At 39.5% G+C, this 21,679-nt stretch overlaps 3 protein-coding genes and 1 long non-coding RNA gene across 4 annotated transcripts; 2 read left to right on the top strand and 2 right to left on the bottom strand.

Annotated features, from left to right (window-relative positions):
• The first annotated feature begins 1,848 nt into the window (after positions 1-1,848).
• LOC103456853 (regulator of G-protein signaling 20-like) lies at positions 1,849-6,987 on the top strand. The gene is given in 6 exon segments (XM_008396669.3): positions 1,849-1,950; positions 1,952-2,095; positions 4,323-4,483; positions 5,859-5,942; positions 6,028-6,262; positions 6,677-6,987. Coding segments are annotated over 6 exon segments (900 nt in total). The 5' UTR covers positions 1,849-1,863; the 3' UTR covers positions 6,866-6,987.
• Positions 6,988-8,817: 1,830 nt separating this feature from the next.
• Positions 8,818-12,622, bottom strand: LOC103456852 (lysophospholipase 1). Its single transcript, XM_008396668.3, has 10 exons — positions 12,306-12,622; positions 12,116-12,147; positions 11,948-12,013; positions 11,791-11,838; positions 10,473-10,543; positions 10,311-10,384; positions 9,759-9,860; positions 9,321-9,497; positions 9,175-9,230; positions 8,818-9,051 (listed from the first exon to the last, which is right to left on the bottom strand). Exons 1-10 carry the CDS (start codon positions 12,372-12,374, stop codon positions 9,006-9,008), a joined length of 741 nt encoding a protein of 246 aa, XP_008394890.1. The 5' UTR covers positions 12,375-12,622; the 3' UTR covers positions 8,818-9,005.
• Positions 12,623-13,267: 645 nt separating this feature from the next.
• mrpl15 (mitochondrial ribosomal protein L15) lies at positions 13,268-15,725 on the top strand. Its single transcript, XM_008396667.3, has 5 exons — positions 13,268-13,583; positions 13,708-13,865; positions 14,342-14,507; positions 15,108-15,231; positions 15,328-15,725. Exons 1-5 carry the CDS (start codon positions 13,479-13,481, stop codon positions 15,663-15,665), a joined length of 891 nt encoding a protein of 296 aa, XP_008394889.1. The 5' UTR covers positions 13,268-13,478; the 3' UTR covers positions 15,666-15,725.
• LOC145549428 (uncharacterized) lies at positions 15,507-20,713 on the bottom strand. The gene is made up of 2 exons (XR_014085407.1): positions 19,572-20,713; positions 15,507-17,848 (listed from the first exon to the last, which is right to left on the bottom strand). It is a non-coding gene; the product is annotated as an uncharacterized LOC145549428 (long non-coding RNA).
• Between the last annotated feature and the right edge of the window lie 966 nt (positions 20,714-21,679).

The raw sequence follows: 21,679 nt of genomic DNA on the forward strand, positions 1-21,679 counted from the left end.
ATTTCAGGTCCAACAAAATAAAAAAGGACTGTGAGCTGAAAACCTGGCCAACTAAAGGAAGATACATCCTTCAGGTCCCGTGTTGGATGGCTGGATTTATTTCTTCCTGTTTCTTAAAGGCACACTTGCCAAATTAATCTGATGTAGATAGTTTTTTATGTCTTACACTTTGTCTTTATTCCTTCACTGATCTATTATTTTTATTTATAAACATGCACTGCTCAATATTCCAACATGTGTGGGTGAAAGGACTGGAAAATGAGCAAAAGAACAGCCAAAAACTTTAACAAAAATGTGGAAGTTCCTATTAACAATGGCCACAGCAAAACGCTTACTACAAAGTTTGGCTCCTATGAGGAGATATTATGGCTGGTAAAAGTTTTTTTACAGTGAGCATAGATTAAATTACTTGCTGTAGTTGTTGTTTAACAGCTATAGTTAATATTCAGAGCAACACTTTGTATCGAAAGGTATGTAATGTATTTCTGAAGTTTATATATATGGATTGCCATTAAAATGAAATACTAATGCACAGCTTTTCAATTTAATCACAGTTCCAGGGAGTTCATTTACTGCAAAAGAGTTTTTAAAATGTTGCACATCCTGACTAAAAGATGGTAATGAGGTCAATTTATCTCTAAAATCAATGTTTCTCAGCTCCTCTCTGAATGCAGAGGAGTCCTGAAGATTATACAGAAAGCCACTCTGACTGATTTTATGAATCTGTTTCTGTTAGCTCAAGTTTAGGTTTACATACAGACATATACATGTATAAATATGAATATATATTGCTTAGATTACTTTTTAATAAATGAGTCAACTCAAAAACTCAAGTAAATACAGTATTAATATGTAAGATAGACATACATTACATAACAAATCAGAAAATAACACAATAATTGAATAAATAATTTCAGTATTTATATAATTTTTTAAATACATATAAATACATAAAAATAAGCATGGAAACAAATATTAAATTAAAAAATATATATAATTTTTTTTATTGTCATTGTTTTAATACAATGTAAATTATTATGTAATTTACATTGTTAGCATTGTCCATGTTACTTGAATTGTAAAAGTATAATTATTTTTATTATTATTGTCATTGTTACTACTACTACTACTACTACTACTACTACTACTACTACTACTACTACTACTACTAATAATAATAATAATAATAATAATAATAATAATAATAATAATAATAATAACAATAATAATACAGGTTGTTCAAAGAGTCCCTGTAACAATTTAAGTATTTCAAGGTGAACTTTAATAACTAAAATGATAGATAAATAAACAAATAAATAAATACATAAACATTTTACGCAAAATTGCCTTTTTAGTTTCTTGCTTAACAAATGAATTATCATGCAATTAAAACATTATTTACCTACTACTCTTATTATGTCTTTAATTCGTTTCTATATATACAGAAGCTGAATATATATAGATATTTATTATATGACGGTCTCCGTTAGATTGTAGAAGTTTTTGCCTTCGATATTCCAACGAGTTTGACTTCATTTTGTTTGGATGGATCTCTACTGCCCCCTGGCGGAGACAAGAAGGTTCAGCCACACCAGGGGAGGCGGGGATGCGGATAGAGATGCTGGACGGAGGGTTTTCCAGATGTTTGACAGAACTGAGACTTGACACGCAAAATGTGTTGGTATTTGAAGGAAATATTATCAGCTTGAGAGATTCAGAAACATCGAGTTGCAAAAGCTGCCCTCCAATAAAAAAAAAAAATATATATATATTATTTATTTGAAACTATAACACATTTGCTTGAATTATAATCAGCATCTGTTGCTTATGTTTCCAGTAAGATTTCTGATCAGTGCTGGAGTCATGAGCGTTCATTTGTGTCATGAAGAAGTCTTGCAGGCTCTCAGTTTGCTCCCGTGGCTTCAACAGATCGTGTTGTGGCCGTGCCTGCATGCATGTGGTTGCAGAGAAATCTTTTTCACACTTGCAGGGAACGCATGCGCGGAGAGGAAACCAACTGGTTTGTGTCAAGTCGGAGGCAGACGGATGTGATCGAGCTGAAAATCACCTGTATTCTGGCATTCATGGTGACACAGTAAGTAATCGATTTATTGGATTGTTTGTACCCCCTTCTATATAACATGATCACGTTTAAGAAGACTATCGCATTTACGCTTTTTAAAAATAAAATAAAACAAAAAAATAAAACGCGGATAATTCAGGAGCATCTTTTTCTGGTTGTTCCAGCATCCATATAAATGTTCCTGAATTATTCATCATGACTTCTGTGTAATCGTCGCTAATTAAACCGATTTAGACCTTTTCAGGTTTCATTTTTCGGGGCTATTTGCCTAAAAGAGAAACACAGGGGAGAGGGGGAGGAAAGCAACATCTTATCAGCCCTTCTGATCAAATGATTTCATTGTATTTCTATAAATGGCCGCTCGCTTTGGGCTGAGAGCTATGCTTGTGTGTGCCATCACGCGTGCGTATCCTCCCGAGGATGCAACTGATGGATGCGATCTCTGCGGTCCAAGGAGTGACGCCGAGCCGCTGTCATAACCGCTCTCTGACAGAGAGGAGGGGAGCTGCTCCTCATGCTGGGATTCTTTCTGGATTTTTTTTTTCTTATTTCTTTTCCTACCTTTCAGCATAATCCAGTTTGCTTTGAATGCATCTGACATTAGTTTCCTTTCCACTTTACACTAAGATGTCTTAACAGAACCTAAAAAAAAATGGCATTGAATGTCGAAATGCATTCTACAAAATGCATCTGCTGTAACAGGTGGAAACAAATGTGAGTTATTCTCAGGAATATCTTTGAAAAGGTAATTCAGTTAGAATGTAACTCAGATGTTACTGCTTTTCAATGTCAGACCTTTAAACTAATTTACTGTTAGCTTTAAAAATAGAGATGAAGAATAAAGGAGATAAAGAAGCAACTGGGTTTAACCATATTTTTTTAGAGGACTGCTGTGCCAAATTTCACCCACCATACCCAACACTAAAGAGATCTGACAAAAAACCGGGGAACCTATTCCAGAAGTTGCTAACCTACCAAACTTACTCCAAGAGCCGACCAATGACTCGTCCCAGGAGTTACAAACGAACCATTTAAAGCAGCCCAGAGTTTAGTTGCCTCTGGTAAGGTCAGTGTCCCCGATTCAATAACAGGAGAGAGACTGGGGGAAAAATACATCCATGAAAAAGTTGTAAGGACAGAGCCACGGCTGAACAAAGTCTGAAAAGAAAATACTCAAATGTTCATCGCCAACTGGATGATCTTCAAGATTTTAGGGAAACATACTATGAACTGAGGAAACAAAACATGAACTTTTAGGAAAACATGGATCCGGATAAATCTGATAAAAACTAGCACAGCATTTCAGAAGAAGATCATCATGTCTGCAGTCAAACATCTTGGTGGCGGTACTGTGATGGTCAGGAGCTGCACGTAGTCAACAGAACCATGAATTTGACTCTAGCAGAAAGTTCTGAAGAAGAATGTCCGGCCCGAGGATCTGAAGGAAGAGACGAATAATCAGTGAGTCCACCCTGAATTCAAAATGCAATAAGAAGAAACACGAGCAAGAGACAAAAATAATTAAACTAGACGAATCTCAAACAAGCTGTTCCATCAACTGGTCTAAAGTTTACGATCATAACCTCAGAAAAGTAAAAAAAAAAAAATCAAAAAGTGTCAGAAAAGGACTCAGTAAATAGCCCAACTGTTCAAGCATTTTCTTAAAGATGCTTGATCTGACTGTTTCCGTTACGCTGATGTGAAATGTTTGAAGATGCCTTCTAGAAGGGCATCCATGGTCTGGAACTTCGTAGACTTCTAGTGTCGTCCTCCCTGAATGTTTCCAATATAGATCAGCTAAACATGCAGGATAGATCTCTTATAAGAAGCTCTAGACAGTGAACTGCCTAGAGACGAAAAATAAGACTTTTATTTTTACTTTTTTGTCTGAATCCACTTAAAATCTTTTCAGAAATTTAACCAGAACCTTGTCAGCAAGAGGCCTTGATGTGCAGCAATCCTGTCATTTTCAAAAACAAGAATGAGTTTTTCCTTTGCCATCAGGGAGTCAGGAGTGTGAATGGCTAATAGAAATGGCCATGAACTCCAGATCTTAGAGCAAATTTCGTAGATGGATGGAGGGATTGATTTGCCTTTTTACCCAATCTAATGTGATCCTATTACCATTTTAATGCTCTTTTCTCGTGCCACCTTATTCCTGTCAGAGCTGCTCTTCATGCTTTTACTCCAGCGAAAGCTCCAACCTCCCTCTAACTCTGTGGTGCTCCTCTGCTTGCAGTCCATGGGCTCAGAGAGGGCGGAGATGCGCAAGAGACAGATGCAGGTTCATCAGGAAGCAGCTGCCAGTGTCCTCCAAGCGCGCCACAAAATGGGAAACACCCCCACCAACGCCTCAAACGCCTGCTGCTTCTGCTGGTGCTGCTGCTGTAGCTGCTCCTGGTAACAGACACACACCACCGTTGGGGACATCTAGCAACCAGTGCTAAATATCCATCCATCCATCCATCCATCCATCCATCCATCCATCCATTTTCTTTACACCCTTGTCCGTTAGTGGGGTCGGGAGGGCTGCTGGTGCCTCTTCAGCTAACGTTCTGGGCGAGAGGCGGGGTACACCCTGGACAGGTCGCCAGTCTGTCGCAGGGCAACACAGAGACACACAACCATGCACACACACTCACACCTAGGGACAATTTGAAGAGGCCAATTAACCTGACGATTGTAGTTAATGTTCTTTGTTCAGACTAATGTTGGAAACCCATTTTTGGGTACTAGTTTTGTTGTAATTGGATTGCCTTGCAGATGAATGTACTGGTAACTACATTATTCAGACTTTTGGGATAGACCGACATAAAGTAGCGTAGGACTGTGAAATGGAAGAGAAATTATACTTGGGTTTTAATACTTTTGAAGATAAAAAGCTGACAAAGTGTTTTGCATACGAGTTCAGCTTCACATAAAACCCTGAGTTTCATCTGAAGAAATATAACCCCGCAGCATGACACCTCCACCACCATGCTCCATGTCTTGCTCCTTCAGACCATAAAACATTATCCAGCAAAGTTTGGGGAGATGCTAGCCAGGACCAGATGGTTTCTTTAGAAGGAGAGAGTTCCATCCTTCAGCCCTACTTCTTAGGGTTGAAAGCTCGTACTCAACCCCACCCTTCCTCCCAGAACAACAGGACCTCAGTGGTCACACGCAGAGCCGTCTCCGGGGACTTAACCTGTTTTGCCAGTTATCCATGGTTGACTCGAGCTTCCTCTGGGAGCAGCCACCCTAATGCACTCCACAGGAGATGAGTAATTCATTTCATCTCTACTTGTATATGAATTTGGTTTTAATCATTGCACAGCAGCCGCATTCCCACTTGGGATGGCTCGCAGGGGGACTCTCACCTGAACCAATTACTCCGGGGCCAGCTGCTGCAGCAGAGGCGGCGAATTGCTTTTAATTACGCACAGGTGAGACCCACGGGGGCAACAAGGTAGTTGACACATTTTATCATTGACGCAGGTGGTTCTTTGCAAGATAGCTCAAGTTTGGTCTGACTTAATGGAGAACAGGCCTAACCCTATCAGCCACATTGATCAATTTTAGGTTTCTGGGTCAAATATGAAAGAAAATTGAAGGAGCTACAGGCTTAATACTTTAGTAAGGTCACTGTAAAGTCTGTCTGCTTTGAAGCAATGCCTTGGGAAATTACTCAAGATGTTGGTCAACATTCTCGGTTTTACGAACAAAAAGATGGGATTAAATATCCCTGCTGTTGTTTTGACTGCTCAGACGTAATGGCTCCTCTCAATCTTTTCAGTTTGACTGTTAGAGGTGACGAAGAAACCATACAGAGGTCAACGTTTGAGCAGCAGCCAGAAGGAAACTCCAACTGTGAAGAAAGGTAACTCCCACTTCAACTCCTCTAAAAACAACAGTAAGGAAATCAAACTGTCTGTGCAAAAACGAATTCTCCACTCATTCCTCAGCCCGAAACCCACTGTGGACGAAGCTCGCTCCTGGGCGGTGTCGTTCGAGAAGCTGATGAAAAGTGCAGCTGGGCGAAGCTGCTTCAGGCAGTTCCTGAGGACGGAGTTCAGCGAAGAGAACATGATGTTCTGGCTCGCTTGCGAGGATCTGAAGAAAGAGACGAATAAGACGGTGGTGGAGGAGAAAGTCCGCCAAATATACGAGGACTTCATCTCCATTCTGTCCCCGAAAGAGGTGAGACGAAAATTCAAAGAGGAGGTGTAATCCTGTTAAATTTAGCGACAAATTTGTCAGGAAATAGAGGACAAAAAGAATCATCTAATAAGGGAATAATGTGTAATTTGATTTGGTTGGGATTAGTGTCCTCTGCCTTGCTGTTTTAATTGTAATATACATTAAAGTTTGAAGGATTTCCTTAAACTGAACATCTGTTCTTGAACATTTTTACATTTTGGAGATCTTTTAGTTTATTCTGTTCGATTTCCGTAATTCCCTCATTTTGCAGGCGAATAAGCAATCAGGGATGGGTGTGATCGGTGAACTCGAACAAAACAACATAGTTTAGAAAGCCTTTTTACCCTAAAAGATTTTCGACTACCCTTATATGTCGTTTATATTCAGCGTCTCACCGTTTCCTTGAACCTACAGGTCAGCTTGGACTCCCGCGTCCGAGAGGTGATAAACCGCAACATGCTGGAGCCGACCTCGTGCACGTTCGACGACGCTCAGCAGCAGATCTACACGTTGATGCAGAGAGACTCGTACCCTCGCTACATAAACTCACCCGCGTACACGGATCTGCTGAACAGCTTGGAGGAGCCTCCCCCCGAGCCATAAACTCTCTCCACTGCCCCACCGTTAGCTTTTCAGCGCATGCACCCCCCCCCCCAAACACACACATACTCAAACAAAAGGAGGAGCTTTTGTGTAAAAAGTCAGAGACCTGCTATTTAGAAAAAGACGGACAGGAAAATGAACCCAGCTGAAAGCCAGTCTTTATCCAGCTGGTAACTGCTGTTTATTTCCGCATGATTAGTGGATTTCCAAACCCTTCAGAGCAACCGAGAACAAAAGCTAGGTTCGGCATCTGTTACTGTATTTGTTCAGAAAACATATCTATATTTTTATACATATATAAATATATATAAATATATTCCCTAGCGCTTGACATTGCACTTTTCTACCTTATTTAAAGCGGGAAAGCATGTATCTGTGAGCACTGCATTTGTATTTAGGTATATTGTGAGCCTTAATGCATATTCAGTTCTTGTAGAAACTTGTAGGTTTTATTTAAATGTACCTTAGGAAGAAAGGAAAGTGCCTTGGATCAACATCTTCTACACAAGCACCTTTTAGTCCGACGTGAACGGTGCGACAATGACTTCACATGTTGGTGCTTTCAGCTCTTCTCAAAGATATATATATATATATATATATATATGAAAGGTTTTTACAACTCGATGAGCTGATACCCAGAGATCGATCTCGTCTGTGTGTTTCAATACTGTGATATTAGTCATATATTTAATTTCAACAGAACAGGGAAAAATATGCTGAATACATGACCATGAACACTGATATATTTATGTATGATTTAAAGACAAAAAAAAGGGAATTTGTGTGAAATAGCTATTTGAATTCTCACGAATTAAATAAAGCACAATCATATGTTCTTGCTCTCATTTGATATGAGCATTAATAAAATGTTTTGTGAATTCTTTATTGGGCTGCCTCAGAGACCCATCTGCACCCCTTAACCAGCTAGATATACAGAAGCTTATATAAATGCATTATGTGCATTAGTACGGTAAATATGGAACTTTTAATTATTTATTTCAAAATTTAAATGCACCCACTTTACTTTTTGGTTATAATTCTGCCGGACATTTGACCACTCCTTTTGGCAGAATGAGCCGATTTGATTTAAATTAGCAGGTTTACTGCATGAAGTTCAGTTATTTTAGAGTTGAGGTTTGGGCTAGGCAGGTTAGCCTACTTGATTTGATTAAAAAAAATAAATAACAGCCTGGATGCGTGTTTGGACTGATTATCCTTCTGGACCACCAAACTGACCAACAGCATTAGAGTTGGCTTTAAATGCAATAATGTGGTAATGCAGTATTTCACCGTTTATTGGCAACTAGACCAATTAAATCACCTCTAAATCAAAATCTATTAATAGCTGAACTTCGAAAACTCGGCATGGACTTTCCTAAAGATAAATATGGTTCTTAAAGCACAGTTTGTGATTAAGTTTTAACCTAGACTTGCATTTGTTAAAGAGAATCTGGAAGCCAAAAAAAAAAGTAGTACTGAAATGGCCCCTTTTTTATTCTGTAATGCATGCACATTTACCTGTCGGATCGTAGACAGCAACTCCAAAAACAGCAATAAAGTAGTGCGGCAAATCAAAAGTAATTGGCATGATCTGGAAGCAAAATAATGTAAATTCCTAGTTTTTTTTTTTTTTTGTATCTTGAGAAAAAGGAAAACATAAGGAAAATGCAAGTTCTGTTTTTGTTACCTATCCGGACTGGGCTGGAACCCTCCTGCAATTTAATTTCAGTAGGATTCAAAAATACTCCCTCTCTGTCAAGGAAAATGCAACATATTTTTACTATCATTTGCTGCAGTCTTGAGAACAGATAAGAAATAAAATTGGAAGGAAAATCTGTACCATCCAGAAAATGCCTGATCACTGCGTCTCTACAAAACGGCAATTTTGCTAAAGAAACTCCTGTAGCCAAAGGGATGTCGCTCATATTTACACTTATCTGAATTACAAAAGCTTCTTTTTTTTTTTTTACAACAGGCCATTTATTGTGAGTGTCAGTATTAAACTTAAAAGTTTAGCCCTAGTCATTATAATACATACAGTTCCTGCAAAAATGGCTCGTCTCAGTGGCAACATGCTTTGCGATCAAGCAGCTAACGCTCCTCTACAGTAACACTGAGCGGAGCTGCAGCATTGTCTCAGTCAGGCCGTTCTGCAGTCTAACAGGCCACTCCCGGTATCACTGGGTCTACGGAGCAGCAGCACACATTTACTGTCAGGTACAGTTCATGGTCGTCAAGTCCACCAAATCTCAGAGGAGTCGAGACCAGAGGACTCGGACAGCACTGAGTCAGCGAGTGGGGCCACTCACTCGTCGCTGAGGGCGGGAAGCCGCTTCTCTATGAACCGCTTGACGTCGATCATTTCCTGCAGAGGAACGAAAAGACGCAGACTGTAACGCCAACTGGACGAGAGCTGCTGCTGTTGCTGCTCAGAGAGGACTGCCTGCAGACTGACCTCTGGACAGGCACTGTGAGGTAGACCGCGGTACGGTTTAAAGGTGACGTTGGCCGGGTTGATGAGGCTCTTCATCTTCTCCGCCGTCTGGACTCCGAACACAAACGGGACGAGGGGATCGGAATCCCCGTGGCACTGGAGGACATGCATGTCCTTGTTAGCACTGTTAGCAGCCGCCTGAGAATAGAAGAGATTAGGATTGTTTTTATGATCCGATTATGACGGATTATGAGCAGGACGGGAATATCCCTGCAGCATAGTTTCATTAAAGGGACGGTTCAGGGAAAAAAAGTGGTGGCTTCCATGCTCATTTTTAAGAAAATTATTAACTTTCACAATCATGTTCCGCTTGTTGCGCCTGCTACGCTCACACTTACTGACTTCTGATGCTGCATTCAAATGAAAGTGTAAATGTAGAGGTGCTGTTGGGTTTTCTACCTGAGGGAAGGATTTACGGAGGGGAAGCCAACAGCTCAGCGCGACCACACCGGCAAGCTTCTGCTGAGACGTCAGAGCCGTGTACAGAGACAAGGCTCCACCCTGAGAAAAACGAACCCCAAAAAAATATCTGTCATTTCTATTTCATTAAATTCACCCACAGAGACAACAAACATCCATGAAGGGAGGAGAAGCTGTGTCAAAGGTCAACTACAAAGATGCAGATATTATGGTAGACATTGGCGGATGGATAGAAAGTATAAATAATGCAATGGGTGTAAAAAAAAAAACAGTCTGGGAATACAAAATATATTCCCATATATTCCCACTACCACCTGGTAGTTACTGAAATTAGTTTTGAGCTTCTACTTTGAAAATAAAAATCTGCGACAGTGCCAGCTTCCACAAATAATCCGGAGTCGTGTTCCGCAGACAAATCTGTGAATACTGAACCACAAAATCGACGAGGTGCAGTTATTGTTGATCTCAACAGTTGTGGAAAACTAGGAGCCTAAATAACACTCACACACTTTCTAAAAATGAAACGCCTACCTGCGAAAACCCACCCAGGAGAATTCTGTGTGAAGGTATCCCATTCCTCACTTCTTGATCTATTATAGCTTTAACTACACAATGAAATGGGGAAAAAACAACAACTTTATTATTAGAAGACATGGGAGTAAAGGACGTTTTTAAACTATTATTTAAACTTACCGTTTTCAGAGGCTCTCTTGATACCAGCCTCGTCTTCTTCGGCCTCTGGACTCAACCCATAGATATCAAACCTACAAATGGTGGAATAAGCATCAAAACAGCAAAATTGCTGTGAAGTACGGATATGAAAATGTGATGCATCACTGTCACATGAACTAGCAAATACCACCTGGCCAATCCCCTTCCAGCAACTAGATGGAAATAAACATCAGTTACTTATATTAGCCCAGTTTTACTAGTCAAACAGATACGATTTGTTTTAAAAGTGGCCATCAGCTGCCGATACTGATGTTAATGTTGATCTGTGATTGAGCAAAAAATTTTAAATACAATATTTTTTCTTTACAGTGAACACACCACATCTATGAGGTACAAGATGTGACTCCTACGTGTGGATGTGGTTTGTGAAGGAAGAAACCTAGAAAGTTACAAAGCAGCATGTTTCATGTTTATACATGAAATATGAAGAAGCATATGTTTAAACACACACCTATTTCATGTGCATGTTTATACACATGAAATATGTTTATGCATGAAAGATGAAGCAGCACAAAAGGCTTCAACAGCTTCTAGGAAAAATCGACTTAATATACAAAGAGAATGCAGTTTTAATAAAGCTAATACTTCAAATTAATAATACAATTAAATTAAAGCTTTATACTTATTTTGCAAAACTGTGTATCAATTGCTACTTTTCCACACAAAAGTTGTCACCACATCCGGTCCTGGTATAATCCATTCTCTCAAATACAGTTATTTTTTATTTAATCTTGTAAATAAAAAGTCTTCTGCTGGAAATTTTACACATCAACATTTTTGAGGAGTGCAAAGATTTTTTTAAAGATAGTGAGCAATAATGCAGGTTTTGAAAGGAGCGAATAGATTTGTTTTAATACTATTTAGTTGAATTTATGAATAGCAACCTGATCTGGATCAACACCTGCAAAATTTTTGTCAATTTGTAGATTTTCATTGATTCTTTTGAAAGTTATTCACATATAATTGCTCCATTTTTCCATTTAAAGATTATGGTGAAGACAAAAAATATCAGGGGGAAGTGAAGTATTTCACTGTCATCTATAATTCTAAAAATCAGACCAAGTCGGAAATTTAAAAAAAAAAAAAAAAAAAAAAAAAGTTGACAATCAGTGATCAAAAATGTGCCCAATTTCAAAATTGGTGCACCTCCTAAAATGTGCCCCTGGAAACTCAATCTGCACTTTTCATACCATTAAATAAAAACAAACATTAACATTCTGGAACTCTAAATATCTTCAAAAATAAATACAAAACAAGTCAAATCAATCTTGGGTCTCACCATGCAGGCATGGACATCCTCATGTTCAGAGAAACCGGCATTGTAGGACTGCAGGTTCAGACATGTTTGCAAGGATTAATGCGAGTTGCAGTGCAAGTGAAGGTACTGAATATATTAAAGGCATAATTTGCTCTACAAACACACCAGGAGCACTTACGCATGTGGACAGATGTATTTCACATGAGGTATTCTAATGCCTTCAAATGCCTCTGCCCATCCATGTCTGTCAAATTTGAAACAACAACAAACAAATCAAGCAGAAGCACTGTTAGCTTATCTTTAACACCAATTATTCGGAATCTGATACGAAATCAGGAAGACTTACCCAGTATCACCAAGGCCATGCAGAAAAATGACCTATAAATCAGAACATGCACGTCTGTAAACATGAGGTAGAGACTGGCAGCTGTCACATTTTTACCAGCTTCTGTTCTTTAACTCTTTAAAGGCAGCAACTGAGGATTTGACCGACTTGAAATAGAAAGTTTGCCCTCTGACACGACTCTATTACTCACCGCCGCAGTGGCTTTCCGGGCAGCAGGCACGATGGCAGGTAAAGGCGCTGACATGTTGTTACCGCACATACAGCGCTGAGGCAGCCACAATTTAGCTGATCTCGGCTAAACACCGACACTAAGCAGGTGTTTAGGCGATAATACAAACACAGTAACTGAGGAGAATATTTTATCTGAGGAAAAAGGTGAAAGGTACCCAGCCTCTTTTTACCAACAGAAACCCTGAATTTTCTTTTCTGTAAGTTGAATTCCGTGAGAAGACAAACGGTCGGCTGGCTCTCCAGAAGCTACTAGGACGCTGTTTTCCAACTGACTGGGCTGTTTTAATCCCGCCCCCGGAGCTACTTGATTGGTTGTTTGCTGATCCTCTTTAGCGATACAAGTTATTCATTGGTTCTGGTCAAAGCGAGTTAAGTCCTCTGCTGAATAAACACCAACTAAACCTACAAAATAATGGCACTGAATGTATTTGATGGACATATAATACCACTACCCCTCCAACTACCACTGCTATTATTATTATTATTATTATTATTATTATTATTATTATTATTATTATTATTATTATTATTATGTTTACATCACGTTCGGTGTTTACATGATGAAAACATAAAAGAAACAAAAACTATTACGTTACATTGGCATAATAAAGGAAAATAACCAAAAGGTTGGAATACAGATTACAATTAATGATGTTTCAAACGTTTTTATCACAAGGGGATTTAAAATAGGCTGCATGGTGATCCTGCGGATAGGTGATTAATAATAATAATTTATAGTATTTTGTTTGTTTTCAAATATTTACATTTATTTGCCTATTCATCTTTGTAATTGTTGGCTTGGCTGTGCTTCTGTCTTTTCAAAGACTGAATATGGCTTTAACAGGATCTGGCGACCCCTTGTGGCAGCGTCCCTGAAGTATCTGTTCGTATCCATGACATCAACTTATTTTATGTCTCACTGAATTTGAGCCACTGTTTAACAGCATAACATTTTCTACGTCTGTGCTTTGTACAGCTTGGTTTTATAGAGGTCTTGAACGACGGCGAGTTTGAGTGACATACTTTTAATTTGAAACAACCTACAGCTCGAAAGAACAATTATATCCGCTGTCATGTTGTCACGTGACCTTGTGTCCTTGGTTTGCTAACTTGACATGTGTGCAGCAGAAACATGTCTTTCCCTAAAAAACCCGGCGGTAAAGCACTGGACGTTTTGCAAAATCTACCGAGAATAACTTTAACAAACTTACGTCCTGAACCAGGAGCAAGGAAGAATGTAAGCTTTATTTTCCTTTCCTTTATTGTGGCTACCGTTAGCAGCTAATATGCTGTAATAATAGCATGACGCTTGCTTTATAAGACAGTGCATCAGCTAATCTAAATCCGTTGTTATTTTGCAGGAAAAGCGGCGGGGCAGAGGACAGCACGGAGGCAACAGGAGCGGGAGAGGTCACAAAGGAGAGCGGCAGAGAGGGACCAGACCTCGGCTGGGGTTTGAAGGGGGGCAGACCCCCTTCTACTTGCGTATTCCTAAATATGGCTTCAATGAAGGCCACAGGTAAACAAACAAACAAAAAAACTGTTTCTTGACTTGGTTAAGTTAATCATTAGTGGCACAGAAAATGCAAATAGACTCTGAGTATCATTTGTTAAAAATGCACCAATTGCTCGCAATGTGAGCGGAATGACCGATTTTGAGCATGTCAGGGTTTTTTTTACACCACAAAGTAACTTGGAGGCTGAGATTTTCTTCAATAGTAATGGTATTGATAATATCATGAAGGACATTCAGCATACATGTTTTTTTTGAAAGGCTGCATTCAGTATCTCTGGTGACTTATGCTTACTCGAAAACTGGTTATCAGCTCTATAAAACCATTTCAAGTCTTTTGACTATGGACATGTCATTGTTCATATCAGAGTTAAAAGTAAACAGCCAATAAGCTCTTGAGTTTCATTAAGGTTGTGCTTAATAATTCCTGAACCAACAGTATTGTGTGTTATAAGAACATTTCTGTTGTCGTTCCTTGCAAGTCGCCGTCCACAATACCAGCCTTTAACGTTGAAAAGGCTGCAGTACTTGATTGATTTGGGTCGGGTCGACCCAACGCAGCCCATAGACCTGACCCAGCTCATCAACGCCAGAGGACTCACCATCCAGCCGCTAAAGAGGGACTATGGAGTCCAGCTTGTTGATGAGGTAAGTTTAGCTTGATTCATTGTCAATGTGCCACATCCTGCAGCTGGAGGTGGTTCTAGAAGGTATTGACTCAGAGAAGATGAATATAAATGCGATAATTTATTTATTTTCCATTGATTTAAAGTCTGTGTTTTTTAATCATTGACAAATTTATTCTACTTTGTGTTGGTAGGTGACATAAAAATGTTAATGTAAATGACATTTGAATTTTTGTTTGATACATGACAAAATGTGAAAATGGGATGAATGCTTTTGCTATACAATGGATCTTCAGCAAGATCACGTCAACAGTTATATGTTCAGATAACTGAATATATATTCAGCTTTTGGTGGATCTTCAAAGTTCATCATTTTATACAGAAAACAAAGCAATCAAATGCAATAAATAAAGTGTTGGAAACATAACGCAGACTTATACTTTATTCAGCTTTTAAATAAGTATGAAAGGGAGGTAGATGCAGGTTTTAAGGATATTAATATTAGATTAAATACCATCAGCAGGTGGCGCCACATGATGGTGTTGTGACCAAGGAGAAGACGCCTTATCGACTTCTGATTTTCACCCTTTTCATGTTCATTTGTATTTTCCGTTTCTTTCAGGGTTCTGACATTTTTGTAGCAAAAATCAACATTGAGGTTCAGAGAGCAACTGAAGGAGCCATAGCTGCTATCGAACGGAACGGAGGCGTCATCACCAACAGCTTCTACGATCCCATAAGTCTCGGTAAACTAATAATAATAATGCTGCTAATTTATCGTAGTTTTTTATTTTATTTTTTTATTTTTATGAAAGGCATGCCAATGTATTATGTTTTCACAGGAATCCTTATCAAGCCCGTCCCGTTCTTCATGAGGGGGCAGCCGATCCCGAAGCGGATGCTGCCGGGGGAGGACATGGTCCCGTATTACATGAGTGCTGAAAACCGGGGTTACTTAGCAGATCCGGAAGAAATCCAGCAGGCCCGCCGCGCCCTGGCGCAGAAGTACGGCTACGTGCTGCCAGATATTTCAAAGGATGAACTGTGTCACATGTTGGCCATGAGGAAGGATGTTCGACAGATCTTCTTTGGCCTGTCTCCAGGCTGGGTCATTAACATGCCAGAGAAGAAGATCCTGAAACCAACTGATCAGAAACTACTGCAATATTACTCCTCGTAGGTGTTCACCTGGTTAAACTGTCATTTTATATGTCCGAATTAAACATCGTCTCAAAAATTATGCTGATCCCATCTGGAGTTATTTTCGTGGTTCTGAACACTTTTGTGTCCCGGCAAGGCTGCATGATGGACGGAACGTGAACTGTAACAGGTGAGGGGGAAATAAGGAAAATAAGATAACTCAAAGAATGAAAACAGGAAACAGATGCCTGGTGATGTGTGTTACTTGTGAAATGGCTTTGCATAGGGGCCCTACAAGGGGGAGTTTGAAATTAGTCATATGCAGCTGTATCCTGGAGTGGACGTTCAAAAGATTCATCTGCCCCCTCTAAACTCAGCCCCCACCCCACATACACACACACATACACACACCTTTTTTTATTGAAGACAATCACAGCAGTAACATTTTAGATATGAAGACGGTTTATTGAGTTAGCCAAATTACATCATACGTGTATTTTAGTCTACATCTTGATAATACTGTTTTGTTTTTAATGACTCCATGGGGCTGAAATGTCAAACTATAAATAACTTGGTATTTTACGCAGAAGTTTTATCAAAGGAAGCGTGCAGTGCCCTGCCAAACTTTATTTATACACGTATAATCGCATATTTAAAAGTGTTCTATTGATATTTCAGACGATGGAACAACAAACTAATTTTGAAGTGAATGCAAAATTCAGATCTAATATACTTGGTGGTGCAGTTGGTACACTATTACCTTTCAGCAAGAAGGTCCTGGGTTCAGATCCCAGCCTTGGGTCTTTCTGCATGGACTTTGCATGTTGGGTATTTCAGCTTCCCATAAAATCAAGGGTGTTTGGTTAATTGATGATGGATTGGTGACCTGTGCATGTGAAACCTCACCCTTTGTTCAATAACCATTGGAGATGGGCTCAAGTTCCTCAGCACAGACGAGCAGGGATAGGCAATGGTTCCTGATGCCACAAATTAAACTTCAGTGCAACCAACTGCTGTCGTAATATGTTTACCTTGCTAGAGTCCACACACGTGCAATTCAAGAGAAGGCACTGGTTTGTACTTCTCAAATCTACAGGAGTCAAGAAAAAGTGGCAAAAATGAAGTCATTGCTGAAAGAAAGCCATAAGCAGTAATAGTTGTAGCTTGTCATTCAAACAGGAAGCGTGGAAAAAGTTGCTCTATCAGATGAGACCAAATTATGATTATTTTGGTTGACATACAAACCACTTTTAATGATGGAAAACTTAACACACCACCATCTCTGGGGGAACATGCTGTGGGTCTCCGTTTCTTCAGCAGGGACAGGGAACGGAGTTGATGGGGGAAATGAATGAAGGTCAACACAGTAAACACCCGTTAGAAGCTTCAGACTGGGAAGGAGGTTCACCTTGCTAGAGGACAAATTCAAAAATACCTTTTTTTTACAACAACTTTAAATATAGTCATGAAATGATTTGGATTAAAACATAGTTGTGAGGCTCATTCACCCAGTCGAAGCCTAGATCAAAATCCAATTGAGAGTCTTGTTCACAGATGTTTTACATCCAATCTGACTGAGTTTGAGCTACTTTTTCTCTGCATCAGTGGTATTCAACTCCAGTCCCGGCATCGTTGGCCCAACATGAGTCACCTGGCAAAATTACTTGCTTATGATCTTCTTATTTGACAGATTTTTTTGAAGCAAAATGCATCTAAAAGTTGCAGGACTGGACCCAATTACATAGTCTGTATTTGGGGGCTGTAATTTCTGGGCATTTTAACCCTTATACATGCCTCTTTTAAATAAAATCAAGATCTCCAATGTGAGTTACATGACATAAAACAGTTTGTACTATGGGAAATGGTAAATATCAGACCGTCTGAGTCAAAGGTCTCACTTCAATGACTGTGCTTGTGGTTCCCTGAGTGTTTTCCTGAGTCCAAACTATCCAATAAGCTTCACAGGTCGAGGATACACACACACACACCCACACATGCACACACACAGTGGGCCCCGCCAGGAAAAACCAGCCCAAATCCTTACAGCATAATACTTTAAATAAATCACGCCACAGGAAAGAAACAGCACAATCATTGTTTATGGCAGAGCTGCGGCGCTTATCTTCAAAGCAGCAGATCCTTTTGAATTTGTATCAGGTCTCAGACGAGCAGCCGCAGCAGAAAGAGAGGAGTGACTGAGGCACAAACATTAATCCAGAGGGTCTGCAAGAAAACAAGGGGAGAAATGGATGCTATTAATTCACTTTGGCCACAATAGATTTGTTAGCTTCTTTCAGGCGCGTCCTCCGTATAATCCAATGTCTGAGTCTAACCAGTTCACACGTTTTTAATTAAACATGCAGCAGCAGGGCCAGACTGCTGCTCTGAACCGGCCGTTTAGGACGGATTGTCTCACAGGTCTGAGACCAGTTTCGGTTAATAATTAGGTCTAATTACAGCTAAATGTGACGCTGTTGTCTGGTGGCATGCGGGATCGAGCCCAGGCTCTGATTCCTGAGAGCTGGGATGTTAACCTACCACCGAGCCTCAATCAGTGCGTGGACAATAAAACACTCCGTAGATCTCCTCAGTTCAGCAGATAAAAGAGTCTTATCAGAGCTGAATACAGTTCCTAATTTACAAAGAATAGGGCTGTTTCTGAGGCCTGAGTGGAGCTTTGAACTGATTACAGCTTGAGGTGGAAAGGAGCTAGACTGATGATTGATGGCTGGGTGAAGGCATGAGTCACAGTTCTGAGCTGACTTAACAGGAACATGCTCACTGGTACCAGATCATGTATTATTAGTCTACAATTAAAGTACCAAGATAGTGTTTTTTTTGTTTTTGTTTTTTTTGTTTTTTTAAACCTGCGACACCGCAATCATTTTACAGTCCAGACAATGAATACAAAAAAACATTTTAAGTAACTTTTAAAGAGGTTTTCCTATTGTCACACTGAATCTAATCCTAATCCATTTAAAGTCTCATCGTTTTCTATTGTTCCTTGCTAATAATGACTTATATGGTTGTTTTTTTAATTGTATTTTGATTACTTTAATTTCCACTAAAGCCCAATTTAATGCTCAATGGAAACGGTTGCTTCTGTGTTAAGGTGCTTCGTTTCCCGCCAAGTTTTGCTTTGCTTTGCTGTTTTTTATGTGTATTTTGTAGCATTAATTTACAGTAATCAGACAGGAAATGAGCAGAGAGAGAAGGCCTCCTTACATGCGGCGTCCTCTCTTCTTCTACACCAAATGGCACTAGTAAGTTTGACATTAGCATCAGCGCTTTGGACACATTAGTTAAAACTGGATACATTTTAAATGTATCCTAACAAACTTTACACACCAAAAACTAAACACAGCCAAGATGTGCTGATTGCCAGAAATAGCTGCCTGGTTAAGACACTTAACTTGTTAAATTCTGCTGAAGATCCTAAGAAAGATGAAATAAATAATGTCAGAAGTTGTTCATTTTTTGACATTATGCAGAAGCTAATTTGCGTAATTAAAATTTTCATAATTTTGTCAACTATAACTCTTTCTAAAATTCATTTTTACAGTTTAGCGTTTCAGTTTTGCGCGCTCTCTGCCCAACCTGGTAATACGTCTGACTCTGAGCTGTGACTCAGGTTCGACCTGCATCCTATTCCTGCTCAGGGCTGGGAGGGGCGTCACTGTATTCTGATAATGTTACCGTGTTAAGCCTGCCTGCACCATGTAATCCTCTCAGTGGGTCTGACGTTTAAGGCTGGACCGGACCAGGCCGGGCAGGGTGCCGTTTACACAGGGGTGTGTGGAGGCTCACACTCACCCCTGTGGGTCTCGGGTCAGCTCTGCTGAACCTGCTCAAACATGGAATGGAGTGTATCTTGATGCCGGCCTGCTGAGTCCATACAATACAGCACAAAGCGACACATTCCCCATGCTGCGAAGATTATAGTTACCTGAGACAACACTGTTCTATCCTCTTCACACCTTTATGGAAACAATGCAGCTCTTTATGAATGACTCATTGTCATGGCATGGAGCGGGAATACAGAGCTTCGATAGCGGGACTTTTCCACATCCCTCTCCAGAAGAGGCTTGTCAACATGGAAGGTCTTGCAGCTGTGTTAGCTCGATATCCGTGATGGAGAAAAACAGTGGAGAATTCAATATTTCAGCTGCTTCTGCTTCATCCCCTTTTTGAAAACAAAAACCGCAGACCTTTTGCCCCTGAAGCTGTGAAATGTGTCCCATAGATCCGAAGCAAGTTGCTCCCGTCGTGCGGCTGCAGCAGGAGCGCTCACCTCCACCTGTGCACAGCCTGAACATCACCGATGGCAAAGAGAAGACGGAGAGGAGCGTCCCATATATGAGTTCTGTCCAACACAATAGCACATTGTTAATAGAACAATCACCATTCAGAAAGCAGAGTATCCATTGAGCACAAGCACTCTGCCTGTTTGGATATGAGACAATGCTCTGATACCTGACTCACAAGTCAGTGATGAGGACAAGTTAAAGGAATTATGTAAATAAGATCATTAAAGCTTGGATAAGCCGAATACATTTCTAAAATGCAGATCCACACACTGAGATGGCTTGTTGTTAAGAATAAAGGTTCTCAGATCATTATTGGAGTTAATGAGCCGTAATAAAGAGCCAATAAGCCAAGCAGTCGAAAATGTGAGTAAACCGAGCCACGTCAAGTCATCGACACATCAAAAAGGAGGATAAAGACGATGGCTGCTTAGAGGGCTATCTACAAATATATTAATGAAAGGTTTAGTGGAAGGAAAAAGTGTTGTAGACAATAGGGGAGGTTTTGTTTCATTTTCCTGTAGGACTTTGTACCTTTCCACACTTACAAAAAAATGAATAGCTGCTTTAGTGGCAAAGGAATCACTGTTCTTGATTGACCAGTAAACTGTCCTGACTTAAACTAAAATTTAAGATAATTGGGTTCAATTAGCAGAAAGCCAATTAAAATGGACAAACATAAATATTTATTACTGTGCTTATGAGTTTTATCTTTTGAATTGAATTACAGAAATAAATGTACTTTTTATAGTATTATAATTTATTAATATGCAACTGCATGTGTTCACTAGGGTCTCAGTAAACATTTGTGCGCCTCTGGGATTGTACTTGCGATAAAAATCTTTAAAGAATCAGCGCTATGACCTTAAATGAAACCCATGCGAGGATGACGTTCAGCTGAAACTTTGCGTTATTGTATTCACGCTGGGTCATTCAAGCTAATTAATTCAATCCATTAGCGCTTGTCCTCACTGCGCATTGGCGTGTGCGTCATGATCAACACAGCTGATGTGGATTCAATGTCTAATTCTAACGAGCTGCGACCCAACAACCATAACACACAGCAGACAGTCGCTGTAGTTAAATGAATAGGGCTTAATGGTCTAGCTATTAATTATATAGCCACTAAATTAGCTTTTTCTTCAAGGTAAAAACGAAATGTGCGCCATTTGGGTGGATTTCTGCAATATGCCGGGGGAATATATTATTGATTGCATTTACTTCTTCCGTGTGTAATAGTCATCTGTGATCGTTTACTTCTACAGTTTGAACAGGCCGTCATGAGCTCTGCAGACGCGTACAACAGTGACAAGGTCGGGCTTATGGACGTTTTGGAATCTTTGAGAATAAAAGAAAGAAATCAATTTCTAATAGTGTCAAACAGTAACACCTGTGATTACATAAAGGTTGTCTTATGTAGGCTATTCATTAATGCATATTAATGAATAAATAAATAAACAAGAATAATAGAAGTGACAAGTAGAGAGAAAGATGAGACCACGTTGAAGTAAATAGGCATTTAATTTTACACAGAAACGGCGCAAAAATCACTATAATATTTTCAATGGAAGCTTTTTTGCGCAATTACACGAATTTAATTTGTAAATATTAGAGACTTTAACGTAGGATTAATATATTTTCGCTCATATTTTGTATGTAAAATGTAATAAGTATAAAAGGTTGGATAAATTATACAATATCAAAACATTATAAATTTAAAAAATAATAACATATGAAAAGAATTAACACT

The sequence above is a fragment of the Poecilia reticulata genome, chromosome 20, assembly GCF_904066995.2.
Source record: "Poecilia reticulata chromosome 20, P_reticulata-male-v2, whole genome shotgun sequence".
Taxonomy (NCBI): domain Eukaryota; kingdom Metazoa; phylum Chordata; class Actinopteri; order Cyprinodontiformes; family Poeciliidae; genus Poecilia; species Poecilia reticulata.